This window comes from Ursus arctos, unplaced genomic scaffold (genome assembly GCF_023065955.2).
Source record: "Ursus arctos isolate Adak ecotype North America unplaced genomic scaffold, UrsArc2.0 scaffold_5, whole genome shotgun sequence".
NCBI classification, from domain to species: Eukaryota; Metazoa; Chordata; class Mammalia; order Carnivora; family Ursidae; genus Ursus; species Ursus arctos.
Window position 1 is genome coordinate 3,051,783 of NW_026623067.1, and position 20,525 is coordinate 3,072,307.

General features: G+C 38.3%; 1 protein-coding gene across 1 annotated transcript; it reads right to left on the bottom strand.

Annotated features, from left to right (window-relative positions):
• Positions 1-1,360: 1,360 nt before the first annotated feature.
• Positions 1,361-2,332, bottom strand: LOC113247491 (putative vomeronasal receptor-like protein 4). The gene has a single exon (XM_026488586.2). It carries the CDS (start codon positions 2,330-2,332, stop codon positions 1,361-1,363), a length of 972 nt encoding a protein of 323 aa, XP_026344371.2.
• Positions 2,333-20,525: the final 18,193 nt, after the last annotated feature.

Consider the following 20,525-nt stretch of genomic DNA (forward strand, 5'->3'; position numbering starts at 1 on the left):
CAATGGGGAACACAGGAAATCACTATAATTTGAAAAGAGTAAGAAGCTATACAACTTGCCAAGAGTATTTGGAAAAGGTCCTAATAGAAAGAAACCAATAAAAATTATTATACAATATTTTGATCAAGTACTAAGTTATTCTGTGTTGATGAGAAGATTAATGAATGAAAGATTGAGCAGATTTATTGTAACCAAATACATTTAAGAGAGGCACAGTACGGAAAATACAGTTATTGTTATAGATATATGAAGATTAGGATAAAGTAATTTAGTTGTTTCACTAAAGTATACAAAAAATAAGCAAAATTTTTAAAAAAATGATTATCAGTAGGGTGGGGGGATGGGGTAACTAGGTGATGGGCATTAAGGAGGGCACGTGATGTAATGAGCACTGGGTGTTATATACAACTGGTGAATCACTGAACTCTATCTCTGAAACTAATGTTAATTAATTGAATTTAAATAAAAAATAAAATAAAAAATAAAAATGATCAATACATTTCTAATTTCAAAGAGACAACAATGATAGAATTCAGACCTTCTTTGTAACAAAATTAGGTAAATAAAAATACTTTCCAGAGAACAGACTCAAACTGTGTAATAGAGAAGAAAAGGAAAAAAGTTAAAAATAGTGAGAAAAGAGAAAAAATTAAAAGCAGCAAGAGAAAGTGAGCAGCTACGAAAATGAGAGCAGAATTTCCAAATCCTTAATAAAACCAGAATACAGAGAAATAAATAGAAGAGTGAAGAGGAAAATTATTGTTCAAAATAAAATAGGACACACAGCTAAAATATTTTGAAGTAGTAAGCGTATATTTAAAATCTTTAAAAAAATTGGTATTATTACCAATTAGGAGCTACTTAAGTGTGTTCTTCTCATGAATAGGAAGAAAATACTCTTTTAAAAAAGATTTTATTTATTCATTAGAAAGAGAGCACAAGCAGGGGTGGAGGGGCAGAGGGAGAGGGAGAAGCAGGCAGAAAGCCTGACACAGGGGCTCAATCCCAGGACCCTGGGGTCATGACCTGAGCTGAATGCAGACGCTTAACTAACTAAGCCACCCAAGGTCCCCAAGAAATAAAATATGAAGGAAAATGTAAACGTAGGACTATCATATTATCACGGATAATGAACTAAAAATACCAGTCTGTGACATCACTGGTTTCTGTAGTATTTAGATAAAGTTTAATTTCATCCATGTTTATTTTTATTTTTACCGATTTTTTACTATGTTCAGTTAGCCAGCATCATTAGTTTTTGATGTAGTGTTCAATGATTCATTAATTTCAGCCATTTTTAAAAGTTAAATAAAATCTTGTGACATGTGAATAATGGTAAAATAGTAAATTTTTCAGATAATTATTTCATGAAGAAATTGTTAAAATTGATGGTAATTTTGCCACATTTTTGCAACATATTTATTATCCTTTTATCACAACTGATTAGCACCAAAGGACTGACAGTGGCATACATATTGACCACAAGCGTCTGGAAATCCTGGATGAGTGGGCTGTGTGTCCACAGCAGGACTGTGGAGGAGGAGATGATCATGTCCACCCAGTACATGACCACAAAGAAACTCAGCTGCAGCAGGATGGTCTGGGTGGCCCTTCTCTCTGGGAAGACTCTTGAGGAGAGGCTGGAGCTGTGAAGGTGCTGACACTGCTTCCGATGCCTGGACAAGAGCATCACCATGTATGCACTTACGAACAGCATGACTCCTACAAGGAAGACATCCCTAGATATGGTCAGAGTGAAAAACAGATTCCTGATGAGGAAGTTCATGGGGGAAAGTGAGCAGTATTTACTGACATGCAGTAGATTAGTCTGAGTCACATTAGAAGAAGGCACAGTGTAGGAGATGAGGTTACTGCTGAGAGACACACTCAGAAGCCAGACGATGAGGTAGAAATGAAGGATGTACTTTGTGCATTTGTGTTTGAACTTGGCCAACCAGGAGGTGCTGGGACTGATGGTGATGGCCTGGAGCACGCTCAGGAGGCAGGTGGTGCAGATGGAGAGGCTTCTCATCACTCTGCCCACGTAGAATAAAGCCTTACATTTGAAATCGTTTCGAACATTTGGTGATTCATACAGGTCTGAAGACAACAAAAACAGGACAGTGAAGAGTTTCATGATGTGGACAAAGGCCAAGTGACAGATGGTCAGGTCGGTGGGCTTAGGTCTGTGATCCAGAAGGAGCATGAGGATGCGGATGAGAAGAAGGAAGGTGTTGGCTGAGACTCCAATGCCAACTTGTAAAAATTGGCATATTTTAAAAGTAATAGAAATGGAAAGTGTGATCATCATAGTGGCAAAGTAGAAACACATTGCGTGTATCTGAAAAAATAGACCTCACAGCATCAATGTTATTTATTCTGTAATCAAAATAAATACACCATCATTTTTACTTTACCCAATTATTCGTTAATTCTATGTTGTATAAAGTCTTATAAATACAATCTCACCATCATTTCTACTACAAATTCTGTAGATATAGTTATTTTGATATAGTTATATTGATAAGATAGATATGGATAGAGAGAGAGAGAGATCCAAGCAGTATTCCCACAGTCATGCCGGGATAGTGTGCCCAGTGTCCAACTCCTATAGGACATGCATTTCCTCCTTAGGAAGAATTGGTTTACTGTTCTGCATCACACTGTTTTTTAAATTTTTTTAATAATTTTTTTTAGTATGTTATGTTAGTCACCATACAGTACATCATTAGTTTTTGATGTAGTGTTCCATGACTCATTGTTTGAGTATAACACCCAGTGCTCCATGCAATACATGCTCTCCTTAATACCCACCACAGGGCTAGCCCATCCCCCACCCCCATCCCCTCTGAAGCCCTCAGTTTGTTTCCCACCATATGCAGCAACATGGATGGGACTGGAGGAGATTATGCTAAGTGCATCACACTGTTTAATATTCAGCACTGAGAATGGTGATGGCCATATAAAGACTCTTGAGCGTTTGTATGGTTGAACTAAATTAATTTTATGCTATTGGGAAAAATTGTCAAATAAACAATCGGGAGAAAATACTGTCCAGATGATCTTTTTATCACATATTGTGATACTTTCTGTTTTTTCTCTTTGCATCTGTAAGGACCCTTTTGAGTGCCCAGGGCACTCACTGACAACTCAACATAATCTCCCCATCTTAAAGTCATATCACTTTTTAAAACGATTTTATTAATTAATTAATTTATTTATTTATTTATTTGTCAGAGAGAGAGAGAGAGAGCACGCACAAGCAGGGGGAATGGCAGGCGGAGGGAGAAGCAGGCTCCCCGCTGAGTAAGGAGCCCGATGTGGGACTCTATCCTAGGATCCGGGGATCATGAACTGAGCCGAAGGCAGATGCTGAACAGACTGAGCCACCCAGGCGTCCCCACTCATGATTATTAATATTCCTTCTACCTACAGCCTTAATTCCCACTGTTGCATTACCTAATGTAGATATTTGGGTGTGAACGTGCCCAGGGGGTGTAGGTAAAAATGATTGTTTTTGCCATAAATCCTATTAACAATGTTTATTCAACATGAACCTGGCTTACTCTCTTTTATATACCTTGGTAGAAATCTCTTCTATAACCTTAGGAGGGAGTTGCTAAGTAAGAGACAGCTCTCAATTTTCAAGAGGAAAAACATACATTTCTCAACTTTATGACATATGTGAATTTGCATCAAAATATTCATGTGGAAATATTTTTCATGAGAATTCATTTAATACAAACACATCTTCCCATACCTTTAAAAATACTTAGGTCTTCTGCTGATATCTAGAGTGGGTCCAAGGCCCCCTGTTGGGCACTATTGTGGAAGCTTGTCTTCCTTCTTTATGTGCTCTTCTTTCTTCCTCAGTGGAGTTATAGCTCTTGCTTCAGAATCGCACATCCTAGTGGATCATAAGTTCAGATACGAACAACTTACCAAAGAGCTAAATTTCTTGAATCTGCCAGAGATGTGTCCCTTAATGAGAAACAAAAATCTTAAATCAAAACAGAGCTTTTCAAGCATAGTAAACTCCCAGAAACATCTAGAATCCTTGTGAAAAATACACATTTCTAAACCGCTCTCCTCAAGATTCTGATTCAGCAGAACTCAGGTGGTGTTGAGGAACTCAGGAGTCTCTGAAAATTACCCAAACTCTGAAAACACTGACCTAAAGCATGACTCTGTAATTGTAGATTTCAGACATCACTAAGTCAAAGTTTTTTTCTGACAAGGCTGTCATCAGTCTGGGGAGATGGTTTAAAATTGTTTTCTCCAGGGAATCAGGGAGCTAGACTAACACGTTTTGTAGTTTCAATACAAAACAATTACAGCTGATCATTTGGCTTTCAAAAGGTCTGGCTTTCAATTTCCTATTTTATCCAGCTTTATAATTAGCAGATAATAAATGGTGGACCTCTCACAGAAAGCTAGTCATTCCTGCCCTAAAAAATTGAATGTAGCTAGGAGACTTAAAACAACTTCTATTTAAGACCACTTTCCATATCTAGAAGCTAGCCCCAGGTGTTTAATAAAACATTTAAAAAGGAACCTGTACTTGGGGAGCTCAGTCCCTTAAGTGTCCGGCTCTTGGTTTCAGCTCAGGTCATGTTCTCAGGGTTGTGTGATTGAACTCCACGTGGAGCCCAGTGTGGAGCCCCACATGGAGCCTTACCCCCAGATCCTTGCTCAGCAGGGAGTCTGCTCGAGTTTCTCCTCTCACTCACACACTCTTTCTTTCTAAAATAAGTAATCTTTTTTTTTAAAGATTTTATGTATTTATTTGACAGAGAGAGACAGCCAGCGAGAGAGGGAACACAAGCAGGGGGAGTGGGAGAGGAAGAAGCAGACTCCTAGAGGAGAAGCCTGATGTGGGGCTCGATCCCAGAACGCTGGGATCATGCCCTGAGCCAAAGGCAGACACTTAATGACTGAGCCACCCAGGCGCCCCTAAAATAAGTAATCTTTTTTAAAAAGAAGACTGTGCTGGAATTTAGCATCTTAATTTTCAAAATGGAGAATAAGGATAGAAATAAAAATGACTATAGAAGCAAAGTGAGTGTAACAGGTGAACAATATAGAGTCTTGAGAAACCGTGATTGGGAAGGATTATTACTAGAGAAATTTGGCTTATTTTCCTGTTCTGAAATTTGGCACACTGGATTTAACCTTTATGTCATGAGCTGTAGGTGACAGAGTTACTTTCCCTTCAACATTCATCAAATATTAAATGAATTTGACCCTGTGAGACACTCAGGGAGATGTGTGTAAGAAGACTATTTTATTTTGCATTCATAGTTTCAACAACTTTGAAGAAATAAGTGGTAGAGAAAATCCAAAAGTGGCATGTCATTATTTCTTTTACTTACGTATCCTAAGAAATTTAAAATTAGAAAATATGTCCCATTCAATTCTCCCACAAGAGAAATAGCTTAATAGGATTGCGTAGTTTTATTAGTCATTATTATTCTTGTTTAATGAACATAAGCTTCACTGTGGAAATAAAGTAACATTCAGATTGTCTGTTCCTTATATAACCAAAGATGAGTTAGCTCTGAACGGGTTGCCAATTAACTTTGTGAGCTCGGGCAAGCAGCTTCACCTCTCTAGATTATGCTTCCTTGTTTGTGAAATGAGACAGTTGGATTATGCCATGTTTAATGTCCCTCGTGGCCAGATTATGGTGTAAAGGAGAGCCTTAACCTGACTCCTGGTACAGTCAGGATGGTCAGCAGTGAGCCATGTTTACAGTAGTTGTGTGAGGAAGTGTTTATGCATCATGCACAAAGGCACCACATTACCCAGCTGGGTCATGGTTTACAACAACTTTGGTAGGAAAGGCAAACACTTCATAGCACTTCACTTTGTTAGCTCCTTTAAACCTCACAGCAAAACTATAAAATAGATTCTATTAACATTAGTATTTCCGTTTTATAGACGACGACTTTGAAGCACAGACAGGTTAAGTAGCAAGCCCTGAGTCACCCAGCTAGCAAATGCCAGAGCCGAGATTTGGGTCCAGACTGCTGGTTTCCAGAGAACTTGTATGTGTAGCCACTGTTCTGTATCACTTCTCTGCTAGAATGTATGAAGAGCATCTTTACATCTCCCTGCTAAAGCTGTGCTGAAGGTGCTGCAGTTGTGATTGGCTGAGTGGTGATGTGGGATCAATACCTTTACTGAGAAAGTGAACCAAGGTTTGTAATTTGATCTGAAGAAGCAGAAGTGCAGGGTCTGTTAACAGTAAACCAAAATGACAGTTGCACCAGGCACAGCCACATCGCTGCCAGTCTGCTGCCCAGGTCCCTGTCAAGTCTGTGAACAGTGAAGTGTTGGTCCTGCAACCAATTCTGATGATGCCTCCAATTTCATAACCCTCCACAGGTACTTGGTAAACTGCTGCATTTGTAAAATATACCAAAACCATGAAAAATGCTGTCACTCTAACTTATAAACCAAACACAGCATGTCTATAAAACAACAATAAAAATTTACTTAGGTCTTTGATTTAAAAAAATATTCTTCTCCTCAAGTCCAAGCAGGGTATTTCTAACATCAGAACACCTTGCAAATGATCACTGAATAATTTTGCAATTAATTTATCATGCTATTTACCCTCTACACAGGCGTAATTATCTTATTCAATTGATCTAACCTATGACTTCAAAAATTTACCTTTATAACAATAGGAAAACTAGAGAAATATCACTTTTATTCAGATTCTTCCCCAGAAATGGGAGAGTGTTCACATATGTTTTTAGTATAGAAATATAGACAGAGTATTCCTGGCTCAAACTCAGAATCTCATTGCAGAGGAAAGATACTGTTCTCCAATCACCTGATATATATAATTTTTGAAGGTATATTTGATTAAATATTTTTAAATATTCATCCTGAAGTTTAGTCTATTATGTGACAACTTCATCTTTAATGTCAGTACCAAAGAACTAGTATTTTACACCAACATATATCTGTACACTCAGCGGCACTGGATTCTGTCATGTTGGACCCCAGAGAGGCACAAAGACAATATTAGCTTAAACGCACAATGGTATCCAGAATTTAAGGATCACAGTCCAGTACCAATAAAACGACATTTGGGTATTGGCCACTAATGATGTGTAATTACTTAATAACTATGTCAGAATCATTTTTAAAAGAAAAGGCTTATATCACCATTCATTTTAAAAAGATAATGAAATATATTCAATAAAACATAGTTAAGAGCTTTAATATTTTCTTCTACCACCCCATGGACTATGTGGCTGGACAGACAATTCTAATTCATGTTCAGACTCTAAATGAATTCACATACTGAGAAAAAGTATCTTCTGATTCAACAAATAATGTCTTTCTCAAATGAAATCCTTGAGGCCAGTGGTTCTGAACCTGGACAGAAGAGCACCATGCACCTCGTAGATCAGAATTGAGAGATAAAGTGTGAGACTCTCAGGTAAAATTTAATTTCAGGTAAATAATGAATAATTATTCCACTACATATATATCCCGACAGTTATATATATGTTACATGCAAGCATGCAAATGTTGCAGTTATACAAAAAAGTTGTTGTTGTCTTTCTGAATTTTAAATGTCTTTGATTCCTGTGTTTATATCAGGTGACTGGCAACACTGCTGTGGGAGGGTCATGGGGTATAGAAAACGTGGTGTATACCTGGAAAAATGAAATATGTATTTAAAAATCTATAGGAGTTGGGGCGCCTGGGTGGCACAGCGGTTAAGCATCTGCCTTCGGCTCAGGGCGTGATCCTGGCGTTATGGGATCGAGCCCCACATCAGGCTCCTCCGCTATGAGCCTGCTTCTTCCTCTCCCACTCCCCCTGCTTGTGTTCCCTCTCTCGCTGGCTGTCTCTATCTCTGTCGGATAAATAAATAAAATCTTTAAAAATAAAAAATAAAAAAATAAAAATCTGTAGCAGTCATATAGGTTGGTCAGAGTTTAAAGGGTAGTTTGTCGTAATTGAGACCTTGAAAATCTACAGATTGGAATGCACATCTGAGCACTGTGAGAAGGGACGAGGTTGTCGTGGGGCTGAGAGTGAAGCCTCTGAGCCCTCTCAGAAGACAGACAATGAAGATCAATTTGACTCTCATTATTATGCCCTTACTTTAGGCCAGTCTCAAATTTTAAGCCACAAAGTATATGCATAATCATGGATGACGGTGTGGGGAAAATAACACCATTAAATAAATTAGGGACAAAAGGCTGATCATTCAGTCTCTGGACTTAAATCAGACATCTGAAGTAAAGAGAACGTATAATGAAATGAAATTATTTCAACGAACTCAAGTGGTATTTTTCATTTGATAATATGTTAATTTGGATTAAATAAAGATTAATAAAATCTACTTTCTCATTTTATAATGCCTTATTTTTAGAGCAGTATTATTAAATCAATTATATAAATTTAATACAACTTTTTGCACACTGCCTGACATATATTGATGGTATAATATATATGACAAAATCACATCCTATCTTTTGCTTTATTATTATACTATTCAATAACGTACTGTTTAAAAAGATTTTTATTTTTTGAAGTAATCTCTACACACAACGTGGGACTCAGATTTACAACCCTGAGATCAACAGTCTGCATGCTCTCCTGACTGAGCCAGCCAGGCACCCCAATAATGTACTTTTCCTCATGAATTTTATCATATTCCATGAAAAGCAGTATAAAATCCATGACTCATACAATGGCAGCCTAATATCATTATGGAAATTGCAAGCGACAAAGTGTGGGCAAGTGTCTTGGTTCAGGGGCAATAGTTGCTCCATGAAACCACAATTTCAGAAAAGAAAATACCTTTCTATCTAGATCGGTTCAATGGAAATACCTCTGTAAAGGGTGCAAATGCCAGAAAAATCGGCGTGCAAAGCATTAGATATCATTGAATAACTGAAAAGCTTCTACAGTTTTTTGGCAGTTCAACTCATGTAGAGCACTACTAGAAAGACAATGCTTGCTGACAAGGATATTATGTTTTCGAGACACTTAATTTTCAGCAGTCCTGGGGAAATGCGTAGGCAGGGAAGGTGTCACTGCAGAATAGGAGATAGAAAAACACTGGAGGTGCTTGAACACAAACCATGAGTTATGAACTTTGAGTAACCCTAAGAAACCTGTCTAGCTGTATGTTTTCCTGAGGAACACAACCAAAAGGGTACCAGCAAAGTGTGACTTTTTTCCGAAGACTTTGTAAGATGTCCTGACATTACACACCTGTGCCTCACATTAACAAGCAGAGACTCATACCAGCTGTGTTAATTATGAATTTGAAGGCAATAAAGAGCATGTCTTCTGCTTCAGGGCCTATGTTCATGGTCAGTTGATGTAAATGCACAAAAGGCAGGGGATTAACATGAATTACTTTAAGACAAACTTAAAATTCTCAAATACATGGCAAGCATCTACAGATTCAGATTCTTGAGGTTGGATGCCCTTATATGACAGAAATACAAAATCCCTGTCATCATCATTTTCTCTCTATTTTTCTGTCTCTTCTGAGTCCATGCTATCATTCCTACAGAATTCAGAAAATGCTAACTTCTGAATTTTAGTAACAAAATTGAAATCATTGAAATTCTCTTGTCACTTCTTGAGAATACACGTTACTGCACAAATTGCACCTTGCAACCTCAGAGGAAAAATCAGTGATACTAAATTTAGAAGATTTGATCTATAATAAGAAAATACTTTACCTTCAAACTTTGCAAATTATTCTATTAACACAAAATAGCCTCACCCAAACTAAAATACACATTTTACAGTTTTAGTTTACTTAGAGAATAAAATATACTAAAACTGATTTTAATTTAAGGAGATATTTCAAATCATATTAAATATTACCTGGCCCTATTCATTAAGCGGGTAATTATCTTTACAGAGATTCAATAAAAAGTAGATTTTATTGCCAGACAGTTTTGTGGTAACACAAAAATAACAATTTAATGGAATAAAAATGTTATTTCTTTCATCTACTAAAATCTCATTATTACGAACTGCTAAGCACATTTAATATTATCTGGCATCTTAATCTTAAATAAGATTTCAACACCTTAAATACCTGAAATAAACGAAAATATTTCCAAAAAAGGTTATACTAATAACCATAAATCATTCTGAATTATTTCAGATCCATTCTGCTTTTAAAAAAATGAATTTACAGAAATGCATAAAGTAACTTGAAATTCAACTGATTTATTAGAGTTAATAAAGTCAAATATATCCAAATTCAAATATAATATCACAAAACAGAAATGTTTTTCTACAAACCTATAAGTTTATATATTCATAAGATAAATTAAATTTATCTTTAATCAAGAAATACCAATGGGTAGTAGTTATCATTCAATGAGCTAGAATATTGAAATTGTGAGGAGAGAATTCTAACACTACCTTAAGGAAAACCTGACATAACTCACCTCCTATCTGAGTCTTGAACACATGAACTGGAGTAAAAAACACCTGGCTGAGACTTCAGAATGGATCTGTTTGTGTGAGATGAGGCTACAAGAAGTGGTTATAGAAAAGAGGTGTCCTCAGCTTCTCACTCAGGAAGCTCATAATTGTTATGTGACCTTAGAAGCAGGGCAGCTGTAGCTTTGAGACTGGGAGGAAAGAGAGACTCCACAGGGAAAATTAAAATTACCTAATTCCTGGATAATAGCAGTTGAGGAACACCTGGGTTCTAAACTTTTCTATCTGTAAGGTAATTTTCTCAGGTAACCCTTGACTGGTGGGTTGTATTGTTTCTGTACCTGTCAACCAAACAGAAATCTCTCAATAACCTTACTGTCAAATGAGTAGAACCCCATGTTAGATTGCTCTATGTATCTCTGATGGATTAAGACCTTCTTGGAAACCTTATGTGTTCTACATATGTGTTCTATGTTCAACTCAAGGTGATAGCTAGGTTGCAGAGCACCTGTGTGGAAATGAGGAATTATCCCCTCATTTGGGGTAGGAATCTTTCTTATAAGGGACTCATCCATGAGCCTGGGCACCTAAGCGGTGAGAATAATGGTGTCTGAATTCCAACTCTTCCTCCTCCATCGGTTTGGCCAGGAACACTAGGGAGGGCAGAGGACATTTCCATTCAACTAGCACTATGGGTTGACATACACACTGTCCTTCCTGAAGTAGCTTATTTGATACGGGCTTGTAGGATCCTGTGGCACCGTGTTCTGTCACCCTAACCTGAGTGTCCTCTGTTGTTTCTTACTTTTATTTATTTATTTATTTATTTTTAAATATTTTATTTTTATTTATTTATTTTTTTATTTAAAGTTCGATAACTCATTAGTTGCGTATAACACCCAGTGCACCATACAATACGTGCCCTCCTTACTAAAATCACCAGCCTATCATATTCCCCCACTCCCCTCCCCTCTGAAGCCCTCAGTTTGTTTCTCAGAGTCCATAGTCTCTCATGCTTCATTCCCCCTTCTGATTACCCCCCCTTTCTTTATCCCTTTCTTCTCCTACTGATCTTCCTAGTTCTTATGTTCCATAGATGAGGGAAACCATATGATGATTGTCATTCTCTGCTTGACTTATTTCAGTTAGCATTATCTCCTCCAGTGCCGTCCATGTTGCAGCAAATGTTGAGAAATCGTTCTTTTTGATAGCTGAGTAATATTATATTGTATATATGGACCACAGCTTCTTAATCCAGTCATCTGTGGAAGGGCATCTTGGTTCCTTCCACGATTTAGCTATTGTGGACAATGCTGTTATGAACATTGAGGTGCATATGGCCCTTCTCTTCACTACGTCTGTATCTTTGGGGTAAATACCCAGTAGTGCAATGGCTGGATCATAGGGTAGCTCAATTTTTAACTTTTTAAGGGACCTCCACACTGTTTTCCAGAGTGGCTGTACCAACTTGCATTCCCACCAACAATGTAGGAGGGATCCCCTTTCTCCACATCCTCTCCAACAATTGTTGTTTCTTGCCTTGTCTATTTTTGCCATTCTAACTGGCATAAGGTGGTATCTCAGTGTGGTTTTGATTTGAATTTCCTTGATGGCTAATGATTTTGAACATTTTTTCATGTGTCTTTTAGCCATTTGTATGTCTTCATTGGAAAAGTGTCTGTTCATATCTTCTGCCCATTTTATGATTTGTTTATTTGTTTCTCATGTATTGAGTTTGAGAAGTTCTTTGTAGATCTTGGATCCAGTCTTTTATCTGTAGTATCATTTGCAAATATATTCTCCCATCCCGTGGGTTGCCTCTTAGTTTTTTTGACTGTTTCCTTGGCTGTGCAGAAGCTTTTTATCTTGATGAAGTCCCACAAGTTCATTTTATCTTTTGTTTCTCTTGCCTTCGGAGATGTGACATGAAAATGTTGCTTTGGCCGATGTCGTAGAGGTTACTGCTTATGCTCTCCTCTAGGATTTTGATGGATTCCTGTCTCACATAGAGGTCTTTCATCCATTCGGAGTTTATCTTTGTGTATGGTGTGAGAGAGTGGTCAAGTTTCATTCTTTTGTATGTAGCTGTCCAATTTTCCCAGCACCATTTATTGAAGAGACTGTCTTTTTTCCACTGGATGTTTTTTCCTGCTTTGCCAAAGATTAGTTGCCCAAAGAGCCGAGGGTCCATTTCTGGGCTCTCTATTCTGTTCCATTGGTCTATGTGTCTGTTTTTGTGCCAGTACCATGCTGTCTTTGTGATCACAGCTTTGTAGTACAGCTTGAAATCCAGCATTGTGATGCCCCCAGCTTTGTTTTTCCTTTTTAACAGTTCCTTGGTGATTCAGGGCCTTTTCTGGTTCCACACGAATTTAAGGGCAGTTTGTTCCAGTTATTTGAAAAATGTCATTGGTATTTTGATCGGGATAGCAATGAAAGTGTAAATTGCTCTGGGTAGCATGGACATTTTAACTATGTTAATTCTTCCGATCCATGAGCATGGAATATTTTTCCATCTTTTTGTGTCTTCCTCAATTCTACCAAACATTCAAAGAAGAAATAATATCTATTCTCCTAAAGCTATTTCAAAAAATAGAATCATAAGGAAAGCTACCAAACTCATTCCATGAGGCCAATATTACCTTGATCCCCAAACCAGGCAAAGACCCCATCAAAAAAGAGAATTAGAGACCGATTTCCCTAATGAATATGGACGCCAAAATCCTCAACAAGATCCTTGCTATTCGGATCCAACAGTACATTAAAAGGATTATCCATCACGATCAAGTGGGATTCATCCCTGGGATGCAAGGGTGGTTCAGCATTCACAAATCTATCAGTGTCATAGATTTTATCCAGAAGGAAAAAGCCAAAAATCATATGATCCTCTCAATAGATGCAGAAAAAGCATTTGACAAAATACAGCATCATTCCTGATTAAAACCCTTCAGAGTGTAGGGATAGAGGGTACATTCCTCAATTTCATAAAACTCATCTATGAAAAGCCTACAGCAAATATCATTCTCAATGGGGAAATGCTGGAAGCCTTTCCCTTAAGATCAGGAGCACGACAAGGATGCCCACTCTCGCCATTATTATTCAACATAGTACTAGAAGTCCTTGCAACAACAATCAGACAACAAAAAGGGATAAAAGGTATCCAAATCGGCAAAGAAGAAGTCAAACTGTCTCTCTTCACAGATGACATGATACTCTATATGGAAAACCCAAGAGAATCCACTCCCAAACTACTAGAAGTTATAGAGCAATTCAGTAATGTGGTGGGATACAAAATCAATGCTCAGAAATCAGTTGCATTTCTATACATGAACAATGAGACTGAAGAAAAAGAAATTAGGGAATCCATCCCATTTATAATAACACCAAAAATCATACGTTACCTTGGAATTATTTATTATTTTTTTAATAATAATATTTTTTATTATATTATGTTAGTCACCATGCAGTACATCCCTAGTTTTTGATGTAAAGTTCCATGATTCATTACTTGCATATAACACCCAGTGCACCATGCAATACATGCCCTCCCCAATACCCATCACCAGCCCATCCCATCCCCCCGCTCTGAAGCCCTCAGTCTGTTTCCCAGAGTCCATAGTCTCTCATGGTTCATTCCCCCTTCTGTTTACCCCCCCTTTCTTTATCTCTTTCTTCTCCTACTGATCTTTCTACTTCTTATGTTCCATAAATGAGTGAAACCATATGATAATTGTCTTTCTCTGCTTGACTTATTTCACTTAGCATTATCTTCTCCAGTCCTGTCCATGTTGCAGCAAATGTTGAGAAATCGTTCTTTCTGATAGCTGAGTAATATTCCATTGTATATATGGACCACATCTTCTTAATCCAGTCATCTGTTGAAGGGCATCTCGGTTACTTCCACGATTTAGCTATTGTGGACAATGCTGCTATGAACATTGGGGTGCATATGGCCCTTCTCTTCACTACGTCTGTATTTGGGGTAAATACCCAGTAGTGCAATGGCTGGATCATAGGGTAGCTCAATTTTTAACTTTTTAAGGGACCTCCACACTGTTTTCCAGAGTGGCTGTACCAACTTGCATTCCCACCAACAGTGTAAGAGGGATCCCCTTTCTCCCTTTTACACCTCTTGTTGGAATGCAAACTCTTACAGGCACTCTGGGAAACAGTATGGAGTTTCCTTAAGAAGTTAAATATAAAGTTACCCTACAACCCAGCAATTGCACCACTGGGTATTTACTACAAAAATACAAATGTAGTGAAAAGAAGTGGCACCTGCACCCCAGTGTTCATAGCAGCAATGTCCACAATAGCCAAACTGTGGAAGAACCCAGATATCTATGGACCAATGAATGGATAAAGATGTGGTTCATATATTCAATGGAATATTACTCAGCCAACAGAGAGGATGAATACTTACCAACATGTCAACCTGGATGGAGCTGGAGGGTATTATGCTGAACGAAATATGTCAGTCAGAGAAAGATACTCTCCTATGGTTTCTGTCATATGTACAATATCAGAAAGAGTGCAGTGGACTGTAGACAAAGGGAGGGAAAACCGAATGGGAAGTCATCAGAGAGGGAGAAAAGCCATGATAGACTCTTCACTATGGCAACAAACTGAGGGTTGCTGGAGCGGAGTTGTGTGTGTGGGGATGGGGTAACTGGGTGATGGGCATTAAGAAGGGCAAGTGATGCAATGAACCCTGGGTGTTATGCACAACTTATAATTTATTGAACACTGCATGTGAAACTAATGATGTACTACAAGTTGGCTAATTGAATTTGAATTTAAAAAATAAAAGAAATCACACAATCCTAAAATTTTGTATGGAACCACAAAAGATAGTGAATAGCCAACACAGTATTGAGAAGAAAAACAAAGCTGGGGGCGCCTGGGTAGTTCAGTTGTTAAGCGTCTGCCTTCAGCTCAGGGTGTGATCCCAGAGCCCTGGCATTGAGCCCCACATCAGGCTCCTCTGCTGGAAGCCTGCTTCTTCCTCTCCCACTCCCCTGCTTCTGTTCCCGTTCTTGCTGACTGTCTATCTCTCTCTCTCAGATAAATAAATAAATAAAATATTTAAAGAAGGAGCCCACATCCCTAAGATCCCTATAAAACAAGGGGCACGGCCTGGGACCCAGTCAATAATTTGGGCTCTGGACAACCCCGCAACCTCTCCTCATCAGAATGACAAGAAGGAGAAGCCCTCCCCCCCAGCAAAGAAAAGACAGTGAGTCTGTGGCCTCTGCCACAGAAATAATGGATATGGATGTAACCAAATTATCAGAAATGGAATTCAGAGTAACGATGGTCAAAATGATGAGTAGAAATGAAAAAAGTATTAACGAAAGGGTTACTGAGAATATAGAATCCCTAAGGACAGAAATGAGAGTGAATCTGACAGAAATTAAAAATTCTATGAGCCAAATGCAGGCAAAACTAGAGGCTCTGATGGCCAGAGTCACAGAAGCAGAGGAACGGGTTAGTGAATTGGAGGATGGGTTAATAGAGGAAAAAACCAAAATAGAAGCTGCTCTTAAAAAAATCCAAGCCCACGAAAGTAGGTTACGGGAGGTTACTGACTCAATGAAACGATCCAATGTTAGAATCATCGGCATCCCCGAGGGGGTGGAGAAAAACAGAGGTCTAGAAGAGATATTTGAACAAATTGTAGCTGAAAACTTCCCTAATCTAACAAGGGAAACAAACATTTGTGTCCAAGAGGCAGAGACCCCTCCCAAGCTCAACCACGACAAACCTACGCCACATCACGTCATAGTGCATTTTGCAAATATTAGATCCAAGGATACAGTATTGAAAGCGGCCAGGGCAAAGAAATTTCTCACGTACCAAGGCAAAGGCTTCAGAATTATGTCAGACCTGTCTACACAGACCTGGAATGAGAGAAAGGGTTGGGGGAGCATATTTAAAGCTCTTTCAGAGAAAAACATGCAGCCAAGGATCCTTTATCCAGCAAGGCTGTCATTCAGAATTGATGGAGAAATAAAGACATTTCAGAATCGCCAGTCATTAACCAATTTCGTAACCACGAAACCAGCCATACAGGAGATATTACGGGGGGTTCTATAAAAGTAAAAAGGCCCCAAGAGTGATACAGAACAGAAAGTCACAGCCAATACAAACAAAGACTTTACTGGCAGCATGGCATCATTAAAAGCATATCTCTCAGTACTCAGTCTTAATGTGAATGGTTTGAACCATCCCATAAAATGCCACAGGATTGCAGATTGGATAAAAAGAAATGACCCATCCATTTGCTGTCTACAAGAGACTCATTTTGAACCCAAAGATGCATTCAGACTGAGAGTAAGGTGATGGAGTACCATATTTCACGCAAATGGACCTCAAAAGAAAGCTGGGGTAGCACTTTTCATATCAGATAAATTGGATTTTACACTACAGCCTATAGTTAGAGATGCAGAAGGCACTATATTATTCTTAAAGGAAGTATTCAACAAGTGGATATGACAATTATAAATATATATGCCCCCAACAGGGGAGCAGCAAGATACACAAGCCAACTCTTAACCAGAATAAAGAGACATATAAATAAAAATACATTAATAGTAGGGGACCTCAACACTCCACTATCAGAAATAGACAGAACACCCAGGCAAAAACTAAGCAAAGAATCAAAGGCTTTGAATGCCATACTTGACGAGTTGGACCTCATAGATATATATAGAACACTACACCCCAGAACCAAAGAATACTCATTCTATTCTAATGCCCATGGAACATTCTCAAGAATAGACCATGTTCTGGGACACAAAACAGGTCTCGACTGATAGCAAAAGACTGAAATTATCCCCTGCATATTCTCAGACCACAACGCTCTGAAATTGGAACTCAACCACAAGGAAAAATTTGGAAGAAACTCAAACACTTGGAGACTAAGAACCATCCTGCTCAGGAATGACTCGATAAACCGGGAAATCAAAAATCAAATTAAACAATTTATGGAGACCAATGAGAATGAAAATACAACAGTCCAAAACCTATGGGATACTGCAAAGGCGGTCCTAAGGGGGAAATACATAGCCATCCAAGCCTCACTCAAAAGAATAGAAAAATCTAAAATGCAGTTTTTACATTCTCACCTAAAGAAGCTGGAACAGCAACAGAGGGACAGGCCTAACCCACGCATGAAGAAGCAGCTGACCAAAATTAAAGCTGAAATCAATCAATCAGAAACCAGAAATACAGTAGAGCAGATCAACAGGACTAGAAGCTGGTTCTTTGAGAGAATCAATAAAATTGAAAGACCACTGGCAACACTTATCCAAAAGAAAAGAGAAAGGACCCAGATTATTAAAATTATGAATGAAAAAGGAGAGGTCACGACGAACACCATTGAAATTGGAAGGATTATTAGAAATTTTTATCAACAGCTATATGCCAATAAACTAAGCAATCTGGAAGAGGCGGAATCCTTCCTGGAAACCTATAAACTACCAAGATTGAAACCGGAAGAAATTGATTCCTTGGACAGGCCAATTAATTATGAAGAAATTGAGTCAGTGATAAACAACCTTCCAAATAACAAAACTCCAGGTCTGGACGGTTTTCCTGGGGAATTCTACCAAACATTCAAAGAAAAAATAATACCTATTCTCCTAAAGCTATTTCAAAAAATAGAAACAGAAGGAAAGCTATCAAACTCATTCTACGAGGCCAATATTACCTTGATCCACAAACCAGGCAAAGATCCCCTCAAAAAGGAGAATTACAGACCGATTTCCCTAATGAATATGGACGCCAAAATCCTCAACAAGATACTTGCTAATAGAATCCAACAGTACATTAAAAGGATTATCCATCATGATCAAGTGGGATTCATACCTGGGATGCAAGCGTGGTTCAATATTCGAAAATCAATCAGCGTGATACATCATATCAACAAGAAAAGACTCAGGAAACAATGACCCTCTCAATCGATGCCGAAAAAGCATTTGACAAAATACAGCATCCTTTCCTGATTAAAACCCTTCAGAGTGTAGGAATAGAAGGTACATTTCTCATTCTCATAAAAGCCATATATGAAAAGCCTACTGCAAATATTATTCTCAATGGGGAAAAGCTGGAAGCCTTTCCCTTAAGATCAGGAACTCGACAAGGATGCCCACTCTCGCCACTATTATTCAACATAGTACTAGAAGTCCTTGCAACAGCAATCAGACGACAAAAAGGGATCAAAGGTATTCAAATTGGCAAAGAAGAAGTCAAAATGTCTCTCTTCGCAGATGCCATGATACTCTATTTGGAAAACCCAAAAGAAGCCACTCCCAAACTATTAGAAGTTATAGAGCAATTCAGTAACGTGGCGGGATACAAAATCAATGCTCAGAAATCAGTTGCATTTCTATACACGAATAACGAGACCGAAGAAAGAGAAATTAGGGAATCCATCCCATTTACAATAGCACCAAAAACCATACGTTACCTTGGAATTAACTTAACCAGAGACGTAAAGGACCTATATTCTAGAAACTATAAATCACTCTTGAAAGACATTGAGGAAGACATAAAAAGATGGAAAGATATTCCATGCTCATGGATCAGAAGAATTAACATAGTTAAAATGTCCATGCTACCCAGAGCAATCTACACTTTCAATGCTATCCCGATCAAAATACCGAGGACATTTTTCAAAGAACTGGAACAAATAGTCCTTAAATTTGTATGGAAACAGAAAAGGCCCCGAATCTCCAAGGAACTGTTGAAAAGAAAAAACAAAGCTGGGGGCATCACAATGCCGGATTTCGAGCTGTACTACAAAGCTGTGATCACAAAGACAGCATGGTACTGGCACAAAAACAGACACATAGACCAATGGAACAGAATAGAGAGCCCAGAAATGGACCCTCGGCTCTTTGGGCAACTAATATTTGATAAAGCAGGAAAAAACATCCGGTGGGAAAAAGACAGTCTCTGCAATAAGTGGTGCTGGGAAAATTGGACAGCTGCATGCAAAAGAATGAAACTTGATCACTATCTTACACCATACACAAAAATAAACTCCAAATGGATGAAAGACCTCAATGTGAGACAGGAATCCATCAAAATCCTAGAGGAGAGCATAGGCAGCAACCTCTACGACATCGGCCAAAGCAACCTTTTTCATGACACATTTCCAAAGGCAAGAAAAACAAAAGTTAAATGAACTTGTGGGACTTCATCAAGATAAAAAGCTTCTGCACAGCCAAGGAAACAGTCAAAAAAACTAAGAGGCAGCCCACGGAATGGGAGAATATATTTGCAAATGACACTACAGATAAAAGACTGGTATCCAAGATCTACAAAGAACTTCTCAAACTCAATACACAAGAAACAAATAAACAAATAAAAAAATGGGCAGAAGATATGAACAGACACTTTTCCAATGAAGACATACAAATGGCTAAAAGACACATGAAAAAATGTTCAAAATCATTAGCCATCAAGGAAATTCAAATCAAAACCACACTGAGATACCACCGTACGCCAGTTAGAATGGCAAAAATAGACAAGGCAAGAGACAACAATTGTTGGAGAGGATGTGGAGAAAGGGGATCCCTCCTACATTGTTGGTGGGAATGCAGGTTGGTACAGCCACTCTGGACAACAGTGTGGAGGTCCCTTAAAAAGTTAAAAATTGAGCTACCCTATGATCCAGCCATTGCACTACTGGGTGTTTACCCCAAAGATACAGACGTAGTAAAGAGAAGGGCCATATGCACCCCAATGTTCATAGCAGCAATGTCCACAATAGCTAAATCGTGGAAGGAGCCGAGATGCCCTTCCACAGATGACTGGATTAAGAAGCTGTGGTCCATATATACAATGGAATATTACTCAGCTATCAGAAAGAACGAGTTCTCAACATTTGCTACAACATGGACGGCACTGGAGGAGATAATGCTAAGTGAAATAAGTCAAGCAGAGAAAGACAACTATCATATGATTTCTCTCATCTATGGAACATAAGAACTAGGAAGGTTGGTACGAGAAGAAAGGGATAAAGAAAGCGGGGGGTAACAGAAGGGAGAATGAAACATGAGAGACTATGGACT